The 17,501-nt window shown below is 37.1% G+C and overlaps 1 protein-coding gene across 1 annotated transcript; it reads right to left on the bottom strand.

The window, feature by feature from the left end:
* Window positions 1-12,088: 12,088 nt before the first annotated feature.
* LOC144450889 (small ribosomal subunit protein eS26-like) lies at window positions 12,089-16,118 on the bottom strand. The gene is made up of 4 exons (XM_078141637.1): window positions 16,002-16,118; window positions 15,511-15,688; window positions 14,969-15,099; window positions 12,089-12,216 (listed from the first exon to the last, which is right to left on the bottom strand). Exons 1-4 carry the CDS (start codon window positions 16,002-16,004, stop codon window positions 12,184-12,186), a joined length of 345 nt encoding a protein of 114 aa, XP_077997763.1. The 5' UTR covers window positions 16,005-16,118; the 3' UTR covers window positions 12,089-12,183.
* Between the last annotated feature and the right edge of the window lie 1,383 nt (window positions 16,119-17,501).

The following is a 17,501-nucleotide window of genomic DNA, read 5'->3' as shown; positions in this document are numbered from 1 at the left end:
GATGTAATATTATCATGTGACTGTTGAGATGCATATTTATCACATGGCAAACAACTGAATGCAAGTATGCAAATTTATCTCCATTGCATCACATTTGGTATACAAAATTTAGTTCTTCGTGAAGGAGATGTAAATCTATCATGTGACTTGCATGGAATGTCATGTGACATTATAAATATATCAAGTTACTTTCATGAAATTTGTCATAGTTTGTCCCAAAAAAGATGTATATTTATCACAAAGCAAACATGACTCAAATTGCATACTTTTGCGTAATGAGATGATCACATGCACATCACATGCATGTGCTTATCATAAGGGAAGAGATGCAAATTTATCACCTGTCTAAATTACTACATTGGATATCACATGCACATCACATGATGAGCATGTGCCAATGGGAAGATATGACAATGTATGATACATGGATCACATGACTACAGCATGTGCAGAAGTGAGATGTCATTATATTACTTATGAATTACATAACGATTACATAATGCCATGTAAAGAGATGACTATTTGTATGTACATCACATGACTTTAGTATGTATCCACAGGAAGAAGTGAAAATTTACAACATGAATCATACGGCTACAGCATCTGTCATGTGTACATGATATAATTCATCACATGTGGATCACATGACTCTAGCTTAGCCTATTTGGAATGAGGTTCAAGTGCATCACATGATAATCACATGACTATGGCATGCAGCTGTGAGAATGCGAGGCAAATTCATATTTATCTCCACAATCGTAGCCACACATATTGCACTTGAATGGTTTGTCGTACCCATGGAAGCCTCTGTGGATTGTGTAAAGAACAGTGTCTGGAAAAATTATACCACAATGTTTGCAGACAAATGGTCCTTTCCTGGCAGTCATGGTGTCTCCACCTTGAAGAGAAAGCAAAGTCTGTGTTCCTGTACTTTTAATTGCTCCTGACACATCATTGGCTGTTGACGATGATGACTGTAGGTTAGGATGTACATTTCTATAGTTTTGACTTTCATGCACTGAGAGTGGATACACTTCATTGTTAGCACCATCTCTAACTGTATGCATATTACTTTGTGCACTACCATCTGCGTTAGTTGGAACAGCGCCCCCTGTTTGCGCCATGTACATCACATTCCCAGCTGACTCGCCTGTGGAATTTTTGCCTTCACTTTGTTGCATTGCTCTATATTCTTGGTTTGTTTCCTGACGAGCCTGATTGAGAAAACAATTAAAATCTGCAAAGTAATCGCTTACAGGAACAGCTGACTCCATTGTTCGGAAATGATTCTGATGTATCGGCGTGCTTGTCATTTGGATATTTTGGGTATTGGTGTTTACATCTGGTCTGCTATTGGCCGTTTGTGTGTCAGACACTGTGTGTGGACTGTGCCTTATCGAGCTTATATCTTCCGGAGGTGTTACATTTGGGTCCACAACCATTGCCGTATCAGAGTGAGAATCTCTCAAATGCCGCATGAACACATCTTCTAGAACGCACTGGAATTTACAAAGATTACAGTGGTACTTTTCAAACGCCTGCGCATGCCTTTGCCTCATATGGACTTTCAGTGTAGTTGATTGTGTGGCTGCATAATCGCAATATTTACACTTGTAGGGTTTTTTGCCGAGATGACGTCGTTCGTGAATTAGACGATTGGTAGCATACCCTGTACTGTATTCACAGTACCTACATTTGTACATCTTGTCCATCTTTCTTTTTGGCTCACTTTTTCGAGGTCTCAATTGCCGGTGCATGGGCATGGGTGTGGGTGTGGAATTAGCTATTGTATTAGAGTTTGTATTTGGTGGTGATGCCGTATCACTTTGAGATTCTTTGTTTGTTGCTGCTTTTTCTTCTTCTCCCTCCTCACTCTGTTCTTTGAGCTCTACATCACTTCCTGCCTCTATGGTATCATCATTCTCCTCGATGCACAGATCCTCAGTTTTAATATCTTGCTGAGTATCATTTTCATCATATCTTGCATCGTCTCCATGTGATGGACCACTCTGTGGATAACTTTGGTCCTGACTTACTGTATTAATGTCACTCAATCCAGCGGTGAACATATCTGTACTGTGTTTAGAGAGATGTCTACTGTATCGTTTCTCATCATCACACGAAAACTTACAATGTGTACATTTGAATTTACACATTTCGCTATGATGAACAGACACATGTTTGTGTAAAGTCGAAGACTGAACAGTTGCGTAGTTACAGTATTTACATTTGTATGGCTTCTTGTTCAAATGCATGCGTCGTTCATGGACTATACGATTTCCACAATGTTTCGTAATATAGTTACAAAAACGGCATTGGAACACTTTCTCTCCCTTGTGGCTCTCCAGATGATTTTCTAGAAATGTCACATTTGTTGCTGTGTATGGGCAGTAGCTGCAGTGAAATTTCGCCTCATTCATTTTGGCGTTGTGATGGGGTACACTTTCTTGGTACATACTCGGTTCCATTATTGAGTCACTATTATCACCATATCATTTTGGAAGAAACATTCAACAAGCTGAAATTTTGCAGCATCTGAAAGAGATAGTAAAAATTGGACTGTCAACAAGTTGTAAACTTATCATTGTTAACCGTAAACTCTTCAAAACCGTACGTGCACTCACGTAGTCAAGCAAATCTAGTAGTACTGTAACTATCATTAAGACCATCTACCATTTACATGATTTATCAATTGTATGATAAGAGATGTCAACTGTACTGGCACTACTACCATGATACCACATTGTAATACTATATATTAACTTGGCTTTTGGGTGATTAAAATAGGGGTACATCATAGATGTAAAGAACTTGTCTGGGTACAAGGTCAGAGGTCAAGGGTCAGAAATGAGCAGCCCGCTTTGATGTCAGTCATACATTGTACAATAACAGTACTTAGTATCAACACCAAGTACATGTATATACAACACTGCATACTGCTTGCACTTACAGGCAAAATACCCTAAAAAGACATATATGTAGCTCGGTACAATATCTGAACAATTCTGTACAAATAGAGTGATAGATGACATACATTGTAAATGGAGTCACACCTTCTACAGTTAGCACTGTAGCTGTGCTAGCACAGGGTTGGAACTAACAGTGTAACACCTCATCAGCATGTGCTAGTAACTGAAATGGTAAAATGCCTCCACCAGCCCTTCATTAACATCAAATCAACAGCAGGCTAGTAAATCAGAAAGAATTCTTGAGCTGACCTTTACATGTGACCTCACGGGGTATAATTATATACATATATACATATATGCACACATACATACATACATACATACATACATACATACATACATACGGACGGACAGACAGACGGACAGACAGACAGACAGACAGACAGACAGACATACATACATATATATATGTATGTATTTTGTTCCATTATATTTAGAAATGTTCGGGTTTTGACCTAACATTTCTGTGTCTCACCGATTTTTCCTTTGAAAAAGAATATTAATTCGTAACGTCGGATTTAACAGCTATTTATACGGACTGATTTATTAGTTCCATATGCATTTCTATATATATATATAGTTTGTCTTTATGCATATCATGAGTATCCTGCAAAGCTATACCATCTTTACAACATTAAAATCAAATTAACACCGGGCTAGTAAATAAAAAATGAGAGTGCTGAGTGAATTCACCCAACCAATGAAAAAGCGAAGTACACCAAAACATACAAGTACAGTACTTCAGGGCGCTCTGTTCAAAAAGAGCTCAAGGACAGATCACAGAGTGTTTGGTCGTTCTCATACTTTCAATTTTGAGACTTTGATTGTTAAATTGTAAGATGGATTCTGGTTGGCTACTCAAATTACAAAGTGTACACTACATCAGATTTTAATCACACTGAATTCACCCATGAATCTATGACTATAATAAGGACCAAGGTTGTTACTTTGGAGTAACCTTTTGACCAAACTATGGTGCTACCCATTGAACAGACACATTTTGTTGTACTGCACATGGTTCAACAGGAGCTGTGTATTCACATACTGTGCAGTTGTTCTTAGTGTCTAAATTTAGTCTCCCTGATTCATGTATCATACTATATAACTTGCTATGCACAGGTTAAAACTGGTACGGGTCGATTATGGCTATAGTACAGAAGCAACAAAACACTATGGATACCTGTCAAGCAGTTTTTTGCCAAACAAAGTAACAAGGGTGCTATCCCTCATGTTAATTATGAGTACCCTAGTGCTTGATAAAAATGAAAATTCACACCACTGAACCGAAGAAAATTTGATATCAAAACTGCCACCAGATCCAAGCTATCTCCTTATTGGTCTATAGCAGATATTGATAATATAGAGAGTGCGTCTGTAATCTGCCTTGTGCTGTCTGAGGAGAACCAATATTGGATCAAAAGTTAAAGTCCCAGCTTATAATGAATTATCTTTTGTGGCAATGACTTGAACTTTGTCTGACATGGAAACACAGTCACAAATGATGTAACTGAAGTAAAATGACCAAATTGCTACTATTACTATAAAACATTGATAACACAAAAAAATGGTTTTGCACTACCATTCATCAACCTCCTAAATGATACATATCATACAGTAACCTAGTCTTGCTGCTAGACGTTCGGGCTTTCTTTTGATACTATAAGCGAACAAAGTTCGCAGTGAGGGCTTGCCCGATTCCATCCTCGATAGCGATGTTCGGTCCTGTGTCGTATTGTATCGGAAGAACATCCAAGGTCTAGCAGATAGACTAACAGTAACCCACACAATTAATCAAATGTGTGTACCTATTATATTAACACATATCCCAGATCCATTTTTCATTTGCATAAATTCGCCATCATTTCAGATAACAGAGTGACTTAACTAACATCAATGAAGATTTGTTTGTGGGTTTTTTCCAGATACTCCCATTGTCGATTGGGTCACTGCATGGATGAACTAGTCAGGAACAAATGACCACAGCAATTTCGTGAAAAAAAAGGTAACGTTCGTTTACTGACACTGCACTAGTAAACAAAGAGAAACGTGAAATTACGTGTCTTTTGGAACGAGATTTATAAATAACTTCTCAAAATATGAAATTATACATGTTTTTCATTGGGTAGGACAAGCGTTTTTCTTTGATCGTAGCATTTGGTTAGCAAAGGCAAGGTCAACGTTTTGTCATTTTCAACGAGGGGATTATATTTACCTATGAATATTATACCTAGAGAAACGTATCTACGAAGCTCTACGGGCTACTACGTACGGTAGCTCTAAACCCAGGCGCAAATTATATACTATTACACATGTTAACGTTATTATACACTGCCAATATATGCTAAAACACTTTCCGTTGCTATTTTATTCAAAATTTAAGCGACCCCATTCGAATCAGTGGCAAGTTTTATCTGTACTACATACCCTGTGTCATGGTGTGATCTAAGAGTGTACACGGATTACCCAGTGCGATATGCACGCACGGTTGGAAATCTTGGAATACGTCTTGCCTGCGGCATGGCCGTATACTTCCCTCTCGCTTGCGGTGAAACTTCACTCATGTTTCGCCGATATCATTATAGACAAATATCTTACCTGTCAAATATGAAAAACTCACTCGACTGCGTTCATTGATTCGGTTAATAAATTGCAAACAATGCAGCGGTTCGCCAGTCAGGGAGCCATCACCAACAAAGCAATGGAGAAAATATATTACAAACAACCACATCACTGGCGGCTTATGCGAGTCATCTGCACACGTTCGAGTGCTATATATACATGGTCTATATATATAGACCCGTACAATATAATGGTCTATACAGACACGTAGAAAGACGCCATTTTAAAACCATATAATATATATTACACTAGCTCTTTAAATTTTCTGTTTAGCTGTATGACAAGATATGATCATTTTTTCTCAACTGGTCTACAAAAGTAAAATTTTCCGAGCCCATTTGAATAGATCTAATAAATATCAAGTTACAACATTGCATTTGTATTATATAGATATATTCTCGTCGTTTGAATAACTCATTAACTGTAATTACTATTTTTATCCCACTGGATGATAGCGATAGAAATGCAATACATCTCAGCATGGGGCCAAGCTTTACCATGACCACAAAGTTATTCGAAATCAAATAGCCGGTCCTAATTATGTAGTCCTGCAGTAGATATACTCTAATTGGTAACAATTAAAATAGAACATTTAAACCAGACAAGTGTATTACATTATGTTATGTTATGTTATGTTATGTTATGTTATGTTATGTTATGTTATGTTATGTTATGTTATGTTATGTTATGTTATGTTATGTTATGTTGTTATGTTATGTTATGTTATGTTATGTTATGTTATATAGTATAGCATAGTATAGTATAGTATAGTTATATTATATTATATTATATTATATTATATTATATTATGTTATGTTATGTTATGTTATGTTTTGTTACGTTACGTTACGTTACGTTGCGTTGCGTTGCGTTGTGTTGTGTTGTGTTGTGTTGTGTTGTGTTATATTATTACGTATTATTACATATTAGGGGTGGACCATTTAATATCCTGGGGGGGGGGGGCTTGGAAGATTTCGGGGGAAAAAAAGATGCCAAATGGATTTGCTTGAAAAAAAAATCCGGATATGAGTGGGTGATGGGAAAAAAAAGATGGACCACTGCTGCTAGAAAAAAAAATGTCGGCATGGAAATGATGCACAGGTTCGAGTATACTGTTCAACCTGCTCGTACCTCTCCAACCAGGACACTTGTCAAATCATGACAAACAGTTTCAACACATGTCAGTTTCGTTAGCCTGTGGTACATATATATATTTGTTCTTGTCTCTGTTTCTTTCATAAATGGTTTAAATATTACTTCAGACAGACAGACAGACAGACAGACAGACAGACAGACAGACAGACTGTCAGATAGATAGATCAGATGTACACTACAACAGTGAGGTTAACATCTTATTTTATTCAGCAAACTGTTAAAATGTTAGTACTATATGATTAATTCTTCTCGATTGACAATTCCTTTCAAAATTTATATGCAATTAGCATTACCGGCCAACACTCGTATCGGTTGACTGCAAATTAAAACATAACATATCAATGAAGCAATTAACAAATGAATTCGCGAAGAATATGGCTCAGAACAACAATCATTCTGCCAACATCATATAATACTTAACAGTTTGCAAGTACCAAAGGAAAAATAAGCAGAATTCCAAGGTTAAATGTCGGAAAATTAATGGTGGATAAAATTGATTTCAGAATTAATCTTTCATTATCATTAAGTTGAACTAAAACTTTTCATGTAATGTGGCATAATAAGTGGATAAAGAAATTAATAATTAATTGATTAATTTTGGGGTGGGTTCATGAGTTAGACAATAATTTCAACCGTTTTGATAACTACTGGTATTCTTTCTTTTTTACCCAATCTACATTTCGTATCAATACACAGCTTTCTATCTAAATGGTCAAAATTGCATACCATCATTTGTATTCATCGCATAACAGCCAACTGGGACTTTTTTTCAGAAAATATTCTTGTAACTTGTAATATTGTACACAGTGAACATTATTGAATCATATATGGGTGAAAATATTTTTGTGTAGCTGTATACACAATAAATCAAATCAAAATTTATTTTTTGGGTCCACACCCAAAAGTCAGCACGCACCCTCAACGGCGATCACAATTTCAACCTGTTCTGTACTCCTCATGGATAATAGTATTATTAATTATGTATTTGCCAGAGGTCGAAAAGAAAACTAAATCTACATATCAAGTGAGGAAAATGAAATAATCAAGTAAACACATCGGCAATGAGAAAAAATATATATATAAAAAATAACTTTAAACGTCTGGGTGGACCATAAAAATAGTTTGTTCAAACTAGTCAGGTTTGCGGCCCAAGGATATACAGTAATATGTACATATGAGATATAAAAAAAATAATAACAGACCAAAACAAAGAAAAAAAATTAAGCACTGATCATGATTTACATGTACAAAGTCCTATTGTTATTTTAACCGTTTTCAGCGAATATATTGTGGTTGTCTGATTGAAAAATGATACCCAAGTTACAACTAGTACACTTTTAGCATGGTGTCAGATTCAAAACCAAGTTTTCACTCAAGATTTTAAACTTTCACGCTACACTACCTACAGATAATATTGACCACTATTAAAGAGATACAGTGTCTTTTTTATAAGTAACTGACAAATTTTTAGTGAATGTTGTCGTTATATTTAATGAAAGCAATGTACCAGTTGCATTTAGAGTATTAACTCAAAACATCCACAAATAAAACTTTTAAAACATTCTGCATAATCGTCAGTATATACATATAGGTGGAAATATTCCTGGTTAAAATAAAATCGAAAATATAAGTCCGAAAATTTCGAATTCTTCAGACAATAACTCCAGTCAGGAGTGAATGTATTATTGTAACTGTCTTGTATCATAATGCTTAGTGGATGAATACCACAATGCATCTCGCTTCACAATCAGTCACAATGACATGCCCATCACTAGTAACACAGACTGCCGTAGGCATGTTCAACCTGTCCTTCCTTTTATCAATACGACAAACACTTTCACCATGCGGATTATACTTCTTTACGGCATTACTGACTCGATTGCACACGTAAATATTGTTGACGTTATCAACAGCTACACCTGTTTGGCCAGCTGCAAACCCATGTTTGGTGACAGTAAATAAGAACTTACCACCATCATCTAACACCTGAATACGATGATTTCCTGTGTCTGATACGATGACATTTCCGTTACTATCGATGCAAACATCTCTGGGCGATCTAAATTGACCCTTCCCCCTACCCTTCTTACCAAGGGACATCATAAAAACACCTGCATCTGAGAATACATGGATACAATGAGCTTCATTATCAACAACATAAACCTTGTGTGTGTTGTCCCTAACTGCAATGCCCCACGGTCTTTTTATCTTACCCTCGCCAAAATATCTCAAAAGGTTACCAGTATCATTACAAACAACAACCTGGCAGTTATTCACATCTGTGAAAAATATACTATCATCTTCTGAAACTGTCACAAAATATGGACAGCATGGTTTGGGGAAATTACTGAACTCAATAATGCGTTGGTGTTGTCCTTGAATGGTGGATAGTTGAAGTCTGTTATTCCCAGAATCACAAATGACTAGAGTGTTAGTTCTTCTGTTCAAAGCTATTCCCCATATTTCTCCGAAGTCTCCTGCTTCCGATCCATTTTTTCCAAATCTATACAGACGCTTGTATTTTTTCTCCGACATTTTTGTCCCGCTCAAGCTCTCCCGTGATTCTGAAGACTCGCCCATTGACCCTTCTCTTTTGAGTTGATCTTCAACACTTACTTTACGGTTTACAGCGGACCTGGGTCTACAAGCTAGTGGTTGGCCATGGGTTAAGGTTTCTTCTTCAACACCAAAATGTGACGATCTGGCAAGGCTTTGTTTTTCTTCTGGAGGCAACGTGTCGTTATACTTACTTTCAATTGACTCTGGTGTATCTTCAGAGAAGACTTCGTCACGAAATAATTCACAAATTATTTTCTTTTTCTGGAAATCAAAGGGCTTGAATTTTATGTCATATCCTTCTCTTGGTCTGTTTGATACCTGCTTGGACAGCAGTTGTAGCTTAGCCACCACTTCAATAACTTCTTTCTCATAGCTTTCCAAATCTTTGAGTTGGTGATTTAAATTTGTCTGTACATTAGCATACTCGCTTTCTAGCCTATCTGTCACTCGTTTCCCGCTATCCCGTACCTGGCGTGAGAAATCCTCAATTATTTCAATAACGTGTTGATTCACCTTTCGTTTCTCGCCATCAACAATTTTCTTGAGTGTTTCGGAAAACCGCTCAAGATCTTCTTTAGCTTGCAGATTTTGACTTTGCTTCACCTTTAAACGGTCTATTATATCACTTAACTGCTTTACGAGGTCTTCATCTGCTTTCACATCAGTACTGGCACTTCCTAAAATAACACTCGGTTGTTTTAACATGTCGGAGACTTATTTAGTAGGTGATCGATCCATCGAGTCCAGGACTGTCAAAGTACCACTGTCGGAAGACAATTAACACTTCAAATGTTGAGGATACAGTATAAATTAATAGTCATGTAAACATTGAGAACTCGTCATTTGCTTGTAACGTCTATTAAATTGCTGCAGCTATTATTTCCGTGCAGTATCACTTCTTATAGATTCAACCTTCAACACACTCAGTTGAAACACAGAATCATTTCGACATTTGCCATTGCGTCGATCTTCTTATTGAAAACTCCGCCCGGCATCTTGTAGTTGCCTCATAACGTTGTCTCGCATGCATGATTCATATATAATTGAGGATGCGTAATGAAGACAGGCATATCGTCTAGAATGTTTGGTGGATCTCTACTATGATGGTAAACATATTAATTCCATCTCAGAATTCGAAGCGCAACAAACTCTACATCAGACCATATGCAGACAGAACTAAACCAGTCAGTGAGAAGTATATGCTGGTCTTTCAAGTTATACTTGGCATCGGGTAGGTTGTGAAATAGTATCCAACCACAAGGAAACACGCAGATCGAATATTGGGAAACGTGAATGTTTACCAAGGTGACGCGTGCAATGGTGATCGCCTAACTGACGACAGAATGCAGAAAATTGGGAAACGTGAATGTTTACAAATGTGACGCGTGCAATGGTGATCACATGACTGATGACAGAATGCAGAAAATCAACCATTACTGTACATATACGATGTGGTAATTACGTCTATGTCATGACCTTATCTTCAGTTACTAAATATATATATATATATATTAGATATGATTCGCTAAAAAGAAATGAATAACAACAGTTCAGGTGGAGTACTTCAATATAGTAATTTTCGATAATTAATATTAGAAAAACCTTTTGTTGGAAACAAATGATGTCGCTGAGTATCATTTAATACCATGTGTGTGTGTGTGTGTGTGTGTACGCGCGCACTTCGTTGTCATAAACAAACTAGACAAAATACAGAGAAATTTTAACTATATTATGCCAAACAAATAAAATGTGAGATGTTGATCTATGGCTGAAGTTAACGACTTTCTGAGTAAAACACAAATACAGATATGTAAAATTGAAAAAAATTGTCTTCAGTTACAAGCAATTTCATTTCCTGTAACACCTCACCTGTTCTGAGAAAACTGAATCACTCAAACCTGTCTCCTCAACACGTAATTAATTATTTAATTGTACATAATGTATGTTATATATGTGATATTACAAGTATAATATAGTAAGGAAATCCATCCAAGCACATCAAAAAACGATTACATTTTTTCATAGTTCGATAATGTGTAAGCATTATGAGTCAAGTAATGACAACACTTAATTGCAACCTTGGCTAACTGTTGCAATACTTGTATAATGAAAACAAAATTAAAATTGCACCAATGGAGTTGTACCACAACTACAGTATATAAAAATGTTTATCCACATCCTGCTCCATGCTAGGTATGTGTTCATTTCCTGAGTGGTTAATCTACACACCCCTAAGAATGTTCCCAAAATATTTCAGACTAATCTGCCCAGTAGTTTTTGAGTTTACTTTTTTTGACCCAAATCACACACCTGTCGTGCTACAATATGGGCGACAGTCTGGATGTCAATGCGGTTTCTAACTAAACCACGTCTGGTCAGTCCCTCAAACAGTTGTTCATCCAGTGAACCCCAACTGCTATAGTGAGGTAAACAGTGTATAAGTAGCATCCTGTGCTGGCAAATATACCATATTTACATTACATAACTGTCCCAATAAACACGAACTTTATGAGGGACTGTGTTATTGGTTAGAATTTTTGATTGATTAACAAAGACATAATGTTAGTAACGACTTCGACTGTACTGTGAGTGGAGGTGTAAATGGTAACAATACTGTATAGGAACTAGACTATGTGAGTGGAGGTGTAAATGGCAATGATACTATATTAGACTATATGGGTGACAGTATATATCTTCATTAGTATGTAAATGTATATTTTCACATTCTTAAACATTACATCACACTCAGCCTCTGAGGGTTGAATAAAACCACACAACACATGAAATTCTTGTCACTTCTGCAGACAATTTATTAACTGTGTACAAATACTGAATTTACAAGTACACAACAGTATCTTCTGCACCAACAAAGCATCACATTTTACTTGTTCTGTCCGGGACGTGGTCCTCCAGGCTGTAAAACAAGAGAAAAAGAGAGACTTACAACTCAGGCTTACAAATTGCCTATCATGTCCAGGGGTGAACAATTCCTCAAGTCCTGGGTCCGGGACTAGTGATTTTTTTGGGTGGACCACACGAATTTAACCTTGTCTGGTCTGTTGGACCAGTACCTTACTGTTAATAACTATGTTAAAAAGTCGTCTGAATAAACAGATTCATAGGTAAAATTTAATGTTTCACTTTAGTGGGACCTTGGACCACTAATTCTTTCAGCAGGACCACTGGATTTTTTAAGGCACTGGTCTGGGGACCACCAGTTCACAAAATGATTTGTTCACCCCTGATGTCACAAGTTAATTCTAAGTACATCCACAGAGTAGAGCAAGCTATGTTCACCAATCCATGAAAGATTACATTTAGTTCGGAATCTTGCAGTGAAAAATCACAAGCCATTCAAACAGCAGCTACTAAAAACATTGTTGACGAGGGCTTAATTCATGTTTTTCTATCTACAACGTCGTGTTGAAAAATACAACCTGAAAGTATGGTTTCTTTCAGCTCATGAACTACTACCCAGTATATCATCGCGTCAGTGCAGTAAGGTCGTATCTGCTATGCAATTGTATAGGCAAATACGACCTTACTGCCCTGACGTGAAGATATACATACAACAGGGCTCGAAATTCGCGGTAGTCCCGCGTCCACAGACTACCAATGTTTGTCTCTGGGCTACCAAATTATGTGAGTGGTAGCCCCGTTGGGCTACTAAGTTTTGAATGAAACTGTGACAGCCTGATTCCGACGCCTTCCCGGGCCGGAGGCCTCTGAGGTCGCAGTCCTGTGGGACGTGTTCTCGCCAAAATTAGCGTCAAAATCAGTGCGTCTTTTCCAAATTTGCATCCACACTACATGGTATATCAAATGTACATGATGAAATACATGTACACTGTACACCTGCTCAGGCTGCTGTACACGTCATTCTTCCATACATCGTATACACAGCTTGTACTTCCAAAATGTCACAACAAAACATTTATATGCAACAATATTCTGTATAGCGATTTAATGTTATCTTTCTGTACTTTCAATTTTCCATGGTAATCACTCTCTGGAAATATGCTCTCCGGCCCGAACCCTTCGGACTCTTCTCGGAGTCAGAGTACAGTCGGTACAGCACTACAGGAACTAAATTCCATTATTATGACAGCTTTAACTTTCAACTTGACAGAGACACAGTTTTAATGGTGTTTGATAGAATCTTATGCTGCTGATGAGAACTGTTAACTTGGTATACACCTGTCCTACAGATTCGTTTATTCTTGAACGATGCCTAAAACATTCCGTGTGTAAACCACGCTCACGCAACCCCATAGAGCATGCAGTGGTGAATGGTAAAATTCACGTAATGCATTCGATCTAGTAGTAGTAGCAAAGCTCAAAAGAAAGTTGAAGTTTTAGTGAGAATGAAATGGTGACGTGATGGTTTGAATTTATCTGAGTGAAGTTTTCAGCAAGGACCGTCTACTGATGTAGTCTTAGACTCTGTTTGATTATCTCTTCGCCCATGAATGGAAGGGGCTTTGCCGTAATGGCCGTCAGGTATTGATACAAAACCTGTCTAACCCGTCTGTTAATAAGTAACCAATCACGTGGATAGATAATGATAATAGCACATAGTTTCTAAACTACCCAAGACGTAGTCTCCACATCAGGAAATGGCCATGGGGCTTATGAAACTGTTTATACGTTTTCCATACGTTGAATCATATTCAAATTTTACAGGTCACACTACACCAAGAGATTTAGCTAATAGTTACAACAAGAACTGCGACTAGATGTCTTATTTCTCATTTCCAATGATAACCGCCCTGGATAACCGAACGTTGTTTGCTAACAATAAGCCTCATATGTCCCCTCTTTATGACACGTCCCCAGAGACACATACATGCAAAAAATTGCATCCCCAATGTCAAATATGGCGTCAAATACACACACATAACGTGTTAACGTGACCTCTCAAGTTATTCAATCAATCATCGAATTCAATACATCGTATAGTTACATGTATACACAAACACCATTAATTTAGGAATGCATGCATATGGGCTACCAGTCACTGCTCTCGGGCTACCAAATTTAAATGATGGTAGCCCACGTGGGCTACCAAGAAAAAAAACGAATTTCGAGCCCTGTACAAGGATATAAAGAACAAGCCCAGTAGAAGACATACAGTGAAAGGAGTACCAGTAGTACGAATCATATCCTCTCCTTGATCAAATTGTCTCTTATTTTTGGTCCAATTTCTGAAACTCTGACTTTATATGGCAATGAAAGTGATTAAGTTTGGATCTTAGTTCAAATTTGCAATCATATTCTGGTTACCAAAGTTCTGGTGATTTCACAGGAAGGCATAGTGGAATGAGAGGTACAACTGGTTATATGGCAATGCATGGAGCCATGAACAAAATGTACTAGCAGAACACTGTGTTCTTAAAATAGCATTACAGTGGTGGTTAGGATTGTTTTGACTACTAGTAGAACTAAAATGGGATAACTGAGCAGTAACTTCATGTCTGCTGTCTATACACTACAATACTAAACTATTCTGGCCCTCACTTTCAGCCCTAAAATGGCTTGCAAACAGCACTCCTAGTGAAATCACTCTATCTTCTATTACCAGAATATGTTGTATTCAATAAAATTACTTTATGTGCAATTTGATTCGGCGGACATACGCTTGCCCATCACTTCAAATGAATACTTACTGTTGGTCGGAATCTTGGAGGTGGTGTACGGTCTTTTCTGGCTTCTTTCGATCTGTTTCTGACAACTTTTGAGTGAATAGCACAACTTACGCAGTAGTGAAGTTTGGCATAAAGTTTTGGTAGTGCATACACTGAAATGAGAAAACATGCAATAATTAATACATGCTGGAATGAAATAAACAAATGTATCCCTTGTGTTAGGAATTTAGCAATATAAACTTAACTTATGAGAGCTACTAACTAGGGTTCACCATTACATACATGTACATACACTAACTGGTTCCATATTTATCAAGAGTAAAGCTCAGTGTAAAAAAATAAAAGTGGTGAAACACTCATAGGAGTACAACCCCCTGGATTTGTGACTGACATTGCCCCTAAACATTCGAACTCTGCATTTGAAATTGTGAAAAATTTTGATTTTATGCCTTTTGGTCGGTTGAGTGGGACTTCTATAGTCAAGTAAGTAAATAGTCGATTAAATTGCATATACTGACCAATGGGCATGTTGAACTAACATAACACCATCAATACACACTTACCTTCATAAACACTGGCATCAGATATATCTCTGACAGCAGCAGATTCTACAATGTTTCTTATCACAAATTTCTTGATAGCTTTATCCTTTGGGACACATCTCGCACAGTTGGTGCAACGGACTGGTCTGGTATGACCACGACCCTTCTTATTACGACCGTTATTACGCCTTTTCTGTGTCTGTAAAGCAAAAGGAGTTCATAGTTTTCACTATCGATAGCCATACTTGCATTGTGCTAGCTTTGGTAGGGAGAGTGTGTGTATCACCCCTCAGACCATGGGCGCCGCCATTTTGGATATTCACTCGTGGTCGTCGAGTGATTCCATAAAATTGTCATTTTAATCTACTCTTGGACATTCATTACACTCTTTTATTACTTTACTCAATCTAGTAAAGATTAAGCCCCGTCCTATCCTACGCTGATACCATAAAACGCTTTACAAGATGGTTAAATTGCGACATATCTGAATGGTTCAATATCAACATGCCTACCATCGTGACTGCTTCAAGCAAAGAGAAATAGTTCCAGTTGTGTCTGGGACAAGTCACTACGCGAGGTGATTAGACCAAAAGGTTCTGATTATTTCGCGGTGGCAGAAATGTGTCTTCTCAAGTATGAACAAAATTACGGATAAAGCATTTGTTATACTATTAAACTAATCAAATCGAATGTTCGTGGCCTCTATAGAAGAAAAATAGTCCGAGTGTAAACCACTTCACACAGCCCCTATATTTCGTTTGTGGAAATCCAGGTTTATTTGTTCACTTACCTCCAACGCAAAAATTACTCGAAGTGAAGATTTGTCGTTGTTGGCGCTCTCATTGGTCGCTAAACACAGTACAGCTTTGTTTGATGATTTTTTCTTTGACATTAACTTTAAAAAATAATAAGTTCGCCCAAATATTTATAGAATACTGATTGAATAACATTTAGCGGTATACAAAAAGTACACACATTGAATGCCAAAGGTTGTGGTACATTCTTTTGAAAGTCAATCTACAATCTACAGACACATTTCAACGAAATTTCAAGGCAATCTGTCCAGAGTCTTTGAGTTATAATGCAAGTCATTTACTGACAGCCACACATACACACAGAGACATACATACATACATACATACATACATACATACGTACGTACGTACGTACGTACGTACATACATACATACATACATACACACACAGATGCACACAGACACACATGCACAGACACAGACGCACACATGCACACACAGACGCAATCACTTCATGTCATCATCTGAGGCAGGAAAGATACCAACAGCTACACTTGTAAGATAAACAAAAAGACACACTGAGACAACTTAACTTTCAACATAAAATGCTGGGTTTTGTTTAATGTACAGCCGTTGCATTTTGTACAATAATTTAAAAATACAATTATTATTCTGACAATAAATTGGAAACTACTGACAATGATTACTCTTCAGACTTCTACAAAAAAGACATCTACAATCCAGATTTCAGCTATCACTAAACTGTTTCTCATGATAAGCTCCTCCTTAATTCCCTGAAATTTTAGACTTTTCTTAATGTAATCATCTTGATATTGTAATGATAATCAAAACACTGGACGACAGTGTAAATGAAAAAAAAAACACCTCTAGAAGCAGTTTCAGATGAAATCAGACATACTTCTGTTTCGTATCTATTGATTGGCTGCTGCTGGTCGAATCAAAGTATCTGTACCATACATAAAATTTGAGGAACATTTTTAGTACCATTCTCGACAAAATTAAGAGCCGTAAAATTTCCTTTTCGGTAATCGTTTTCACTAAATTTCAGAAATAGTAAGAAAAAGAATGTACTGTTAAATCACTCATGTAAACATTTTCATTCAAACATGATTTGATTCTCATAAATTCGCCTGAAATTTGAGTCTCGACAGCTGTAATCTAACAGCTATGCTGATTGGACAACTATTGTCCTAATCTAACAGCTATGCTGATTGGACAGCTATTGCCTGAATCAAA

Source organism: Glandiceps talaboti, chromosome 20, assembly GCF_964340395.1.
Source record: "Glandiceps talaboti chromosome 20, keGlaTala1.1, whole genome shotgun sequence".
NCBI classification, from domain to species: domain Eukaryota; kingdom Metazoa; phylum Hemichordata; class Enteropneusta; family Spengelidae; genus Glandiceps; species Glandiceps talaboti.
Note: the sequence above shows the minus strand (reverse complement) of the source record. Positions and strands in the feature narration are given on the sequence as shown.

Coding starts and splice junctions, on each gene's coding strand:
- LOC144450889 (XM_078141637.1), bottom strand. Junction 15,100..15,510: donor TGATGCCAGTGTTTATGAAG/GTAAGTGTGTAT, acceptor TTCTCATTTCAG/TGTATGCACTACCAAAACTT. Junction 12,217..14,968: donor CTCCAAGATTCCGACCAACA/GTAAGTATTCAT, acceptor CTTGTTTTACAG/CCTGGAGGACCACGTCCCGG.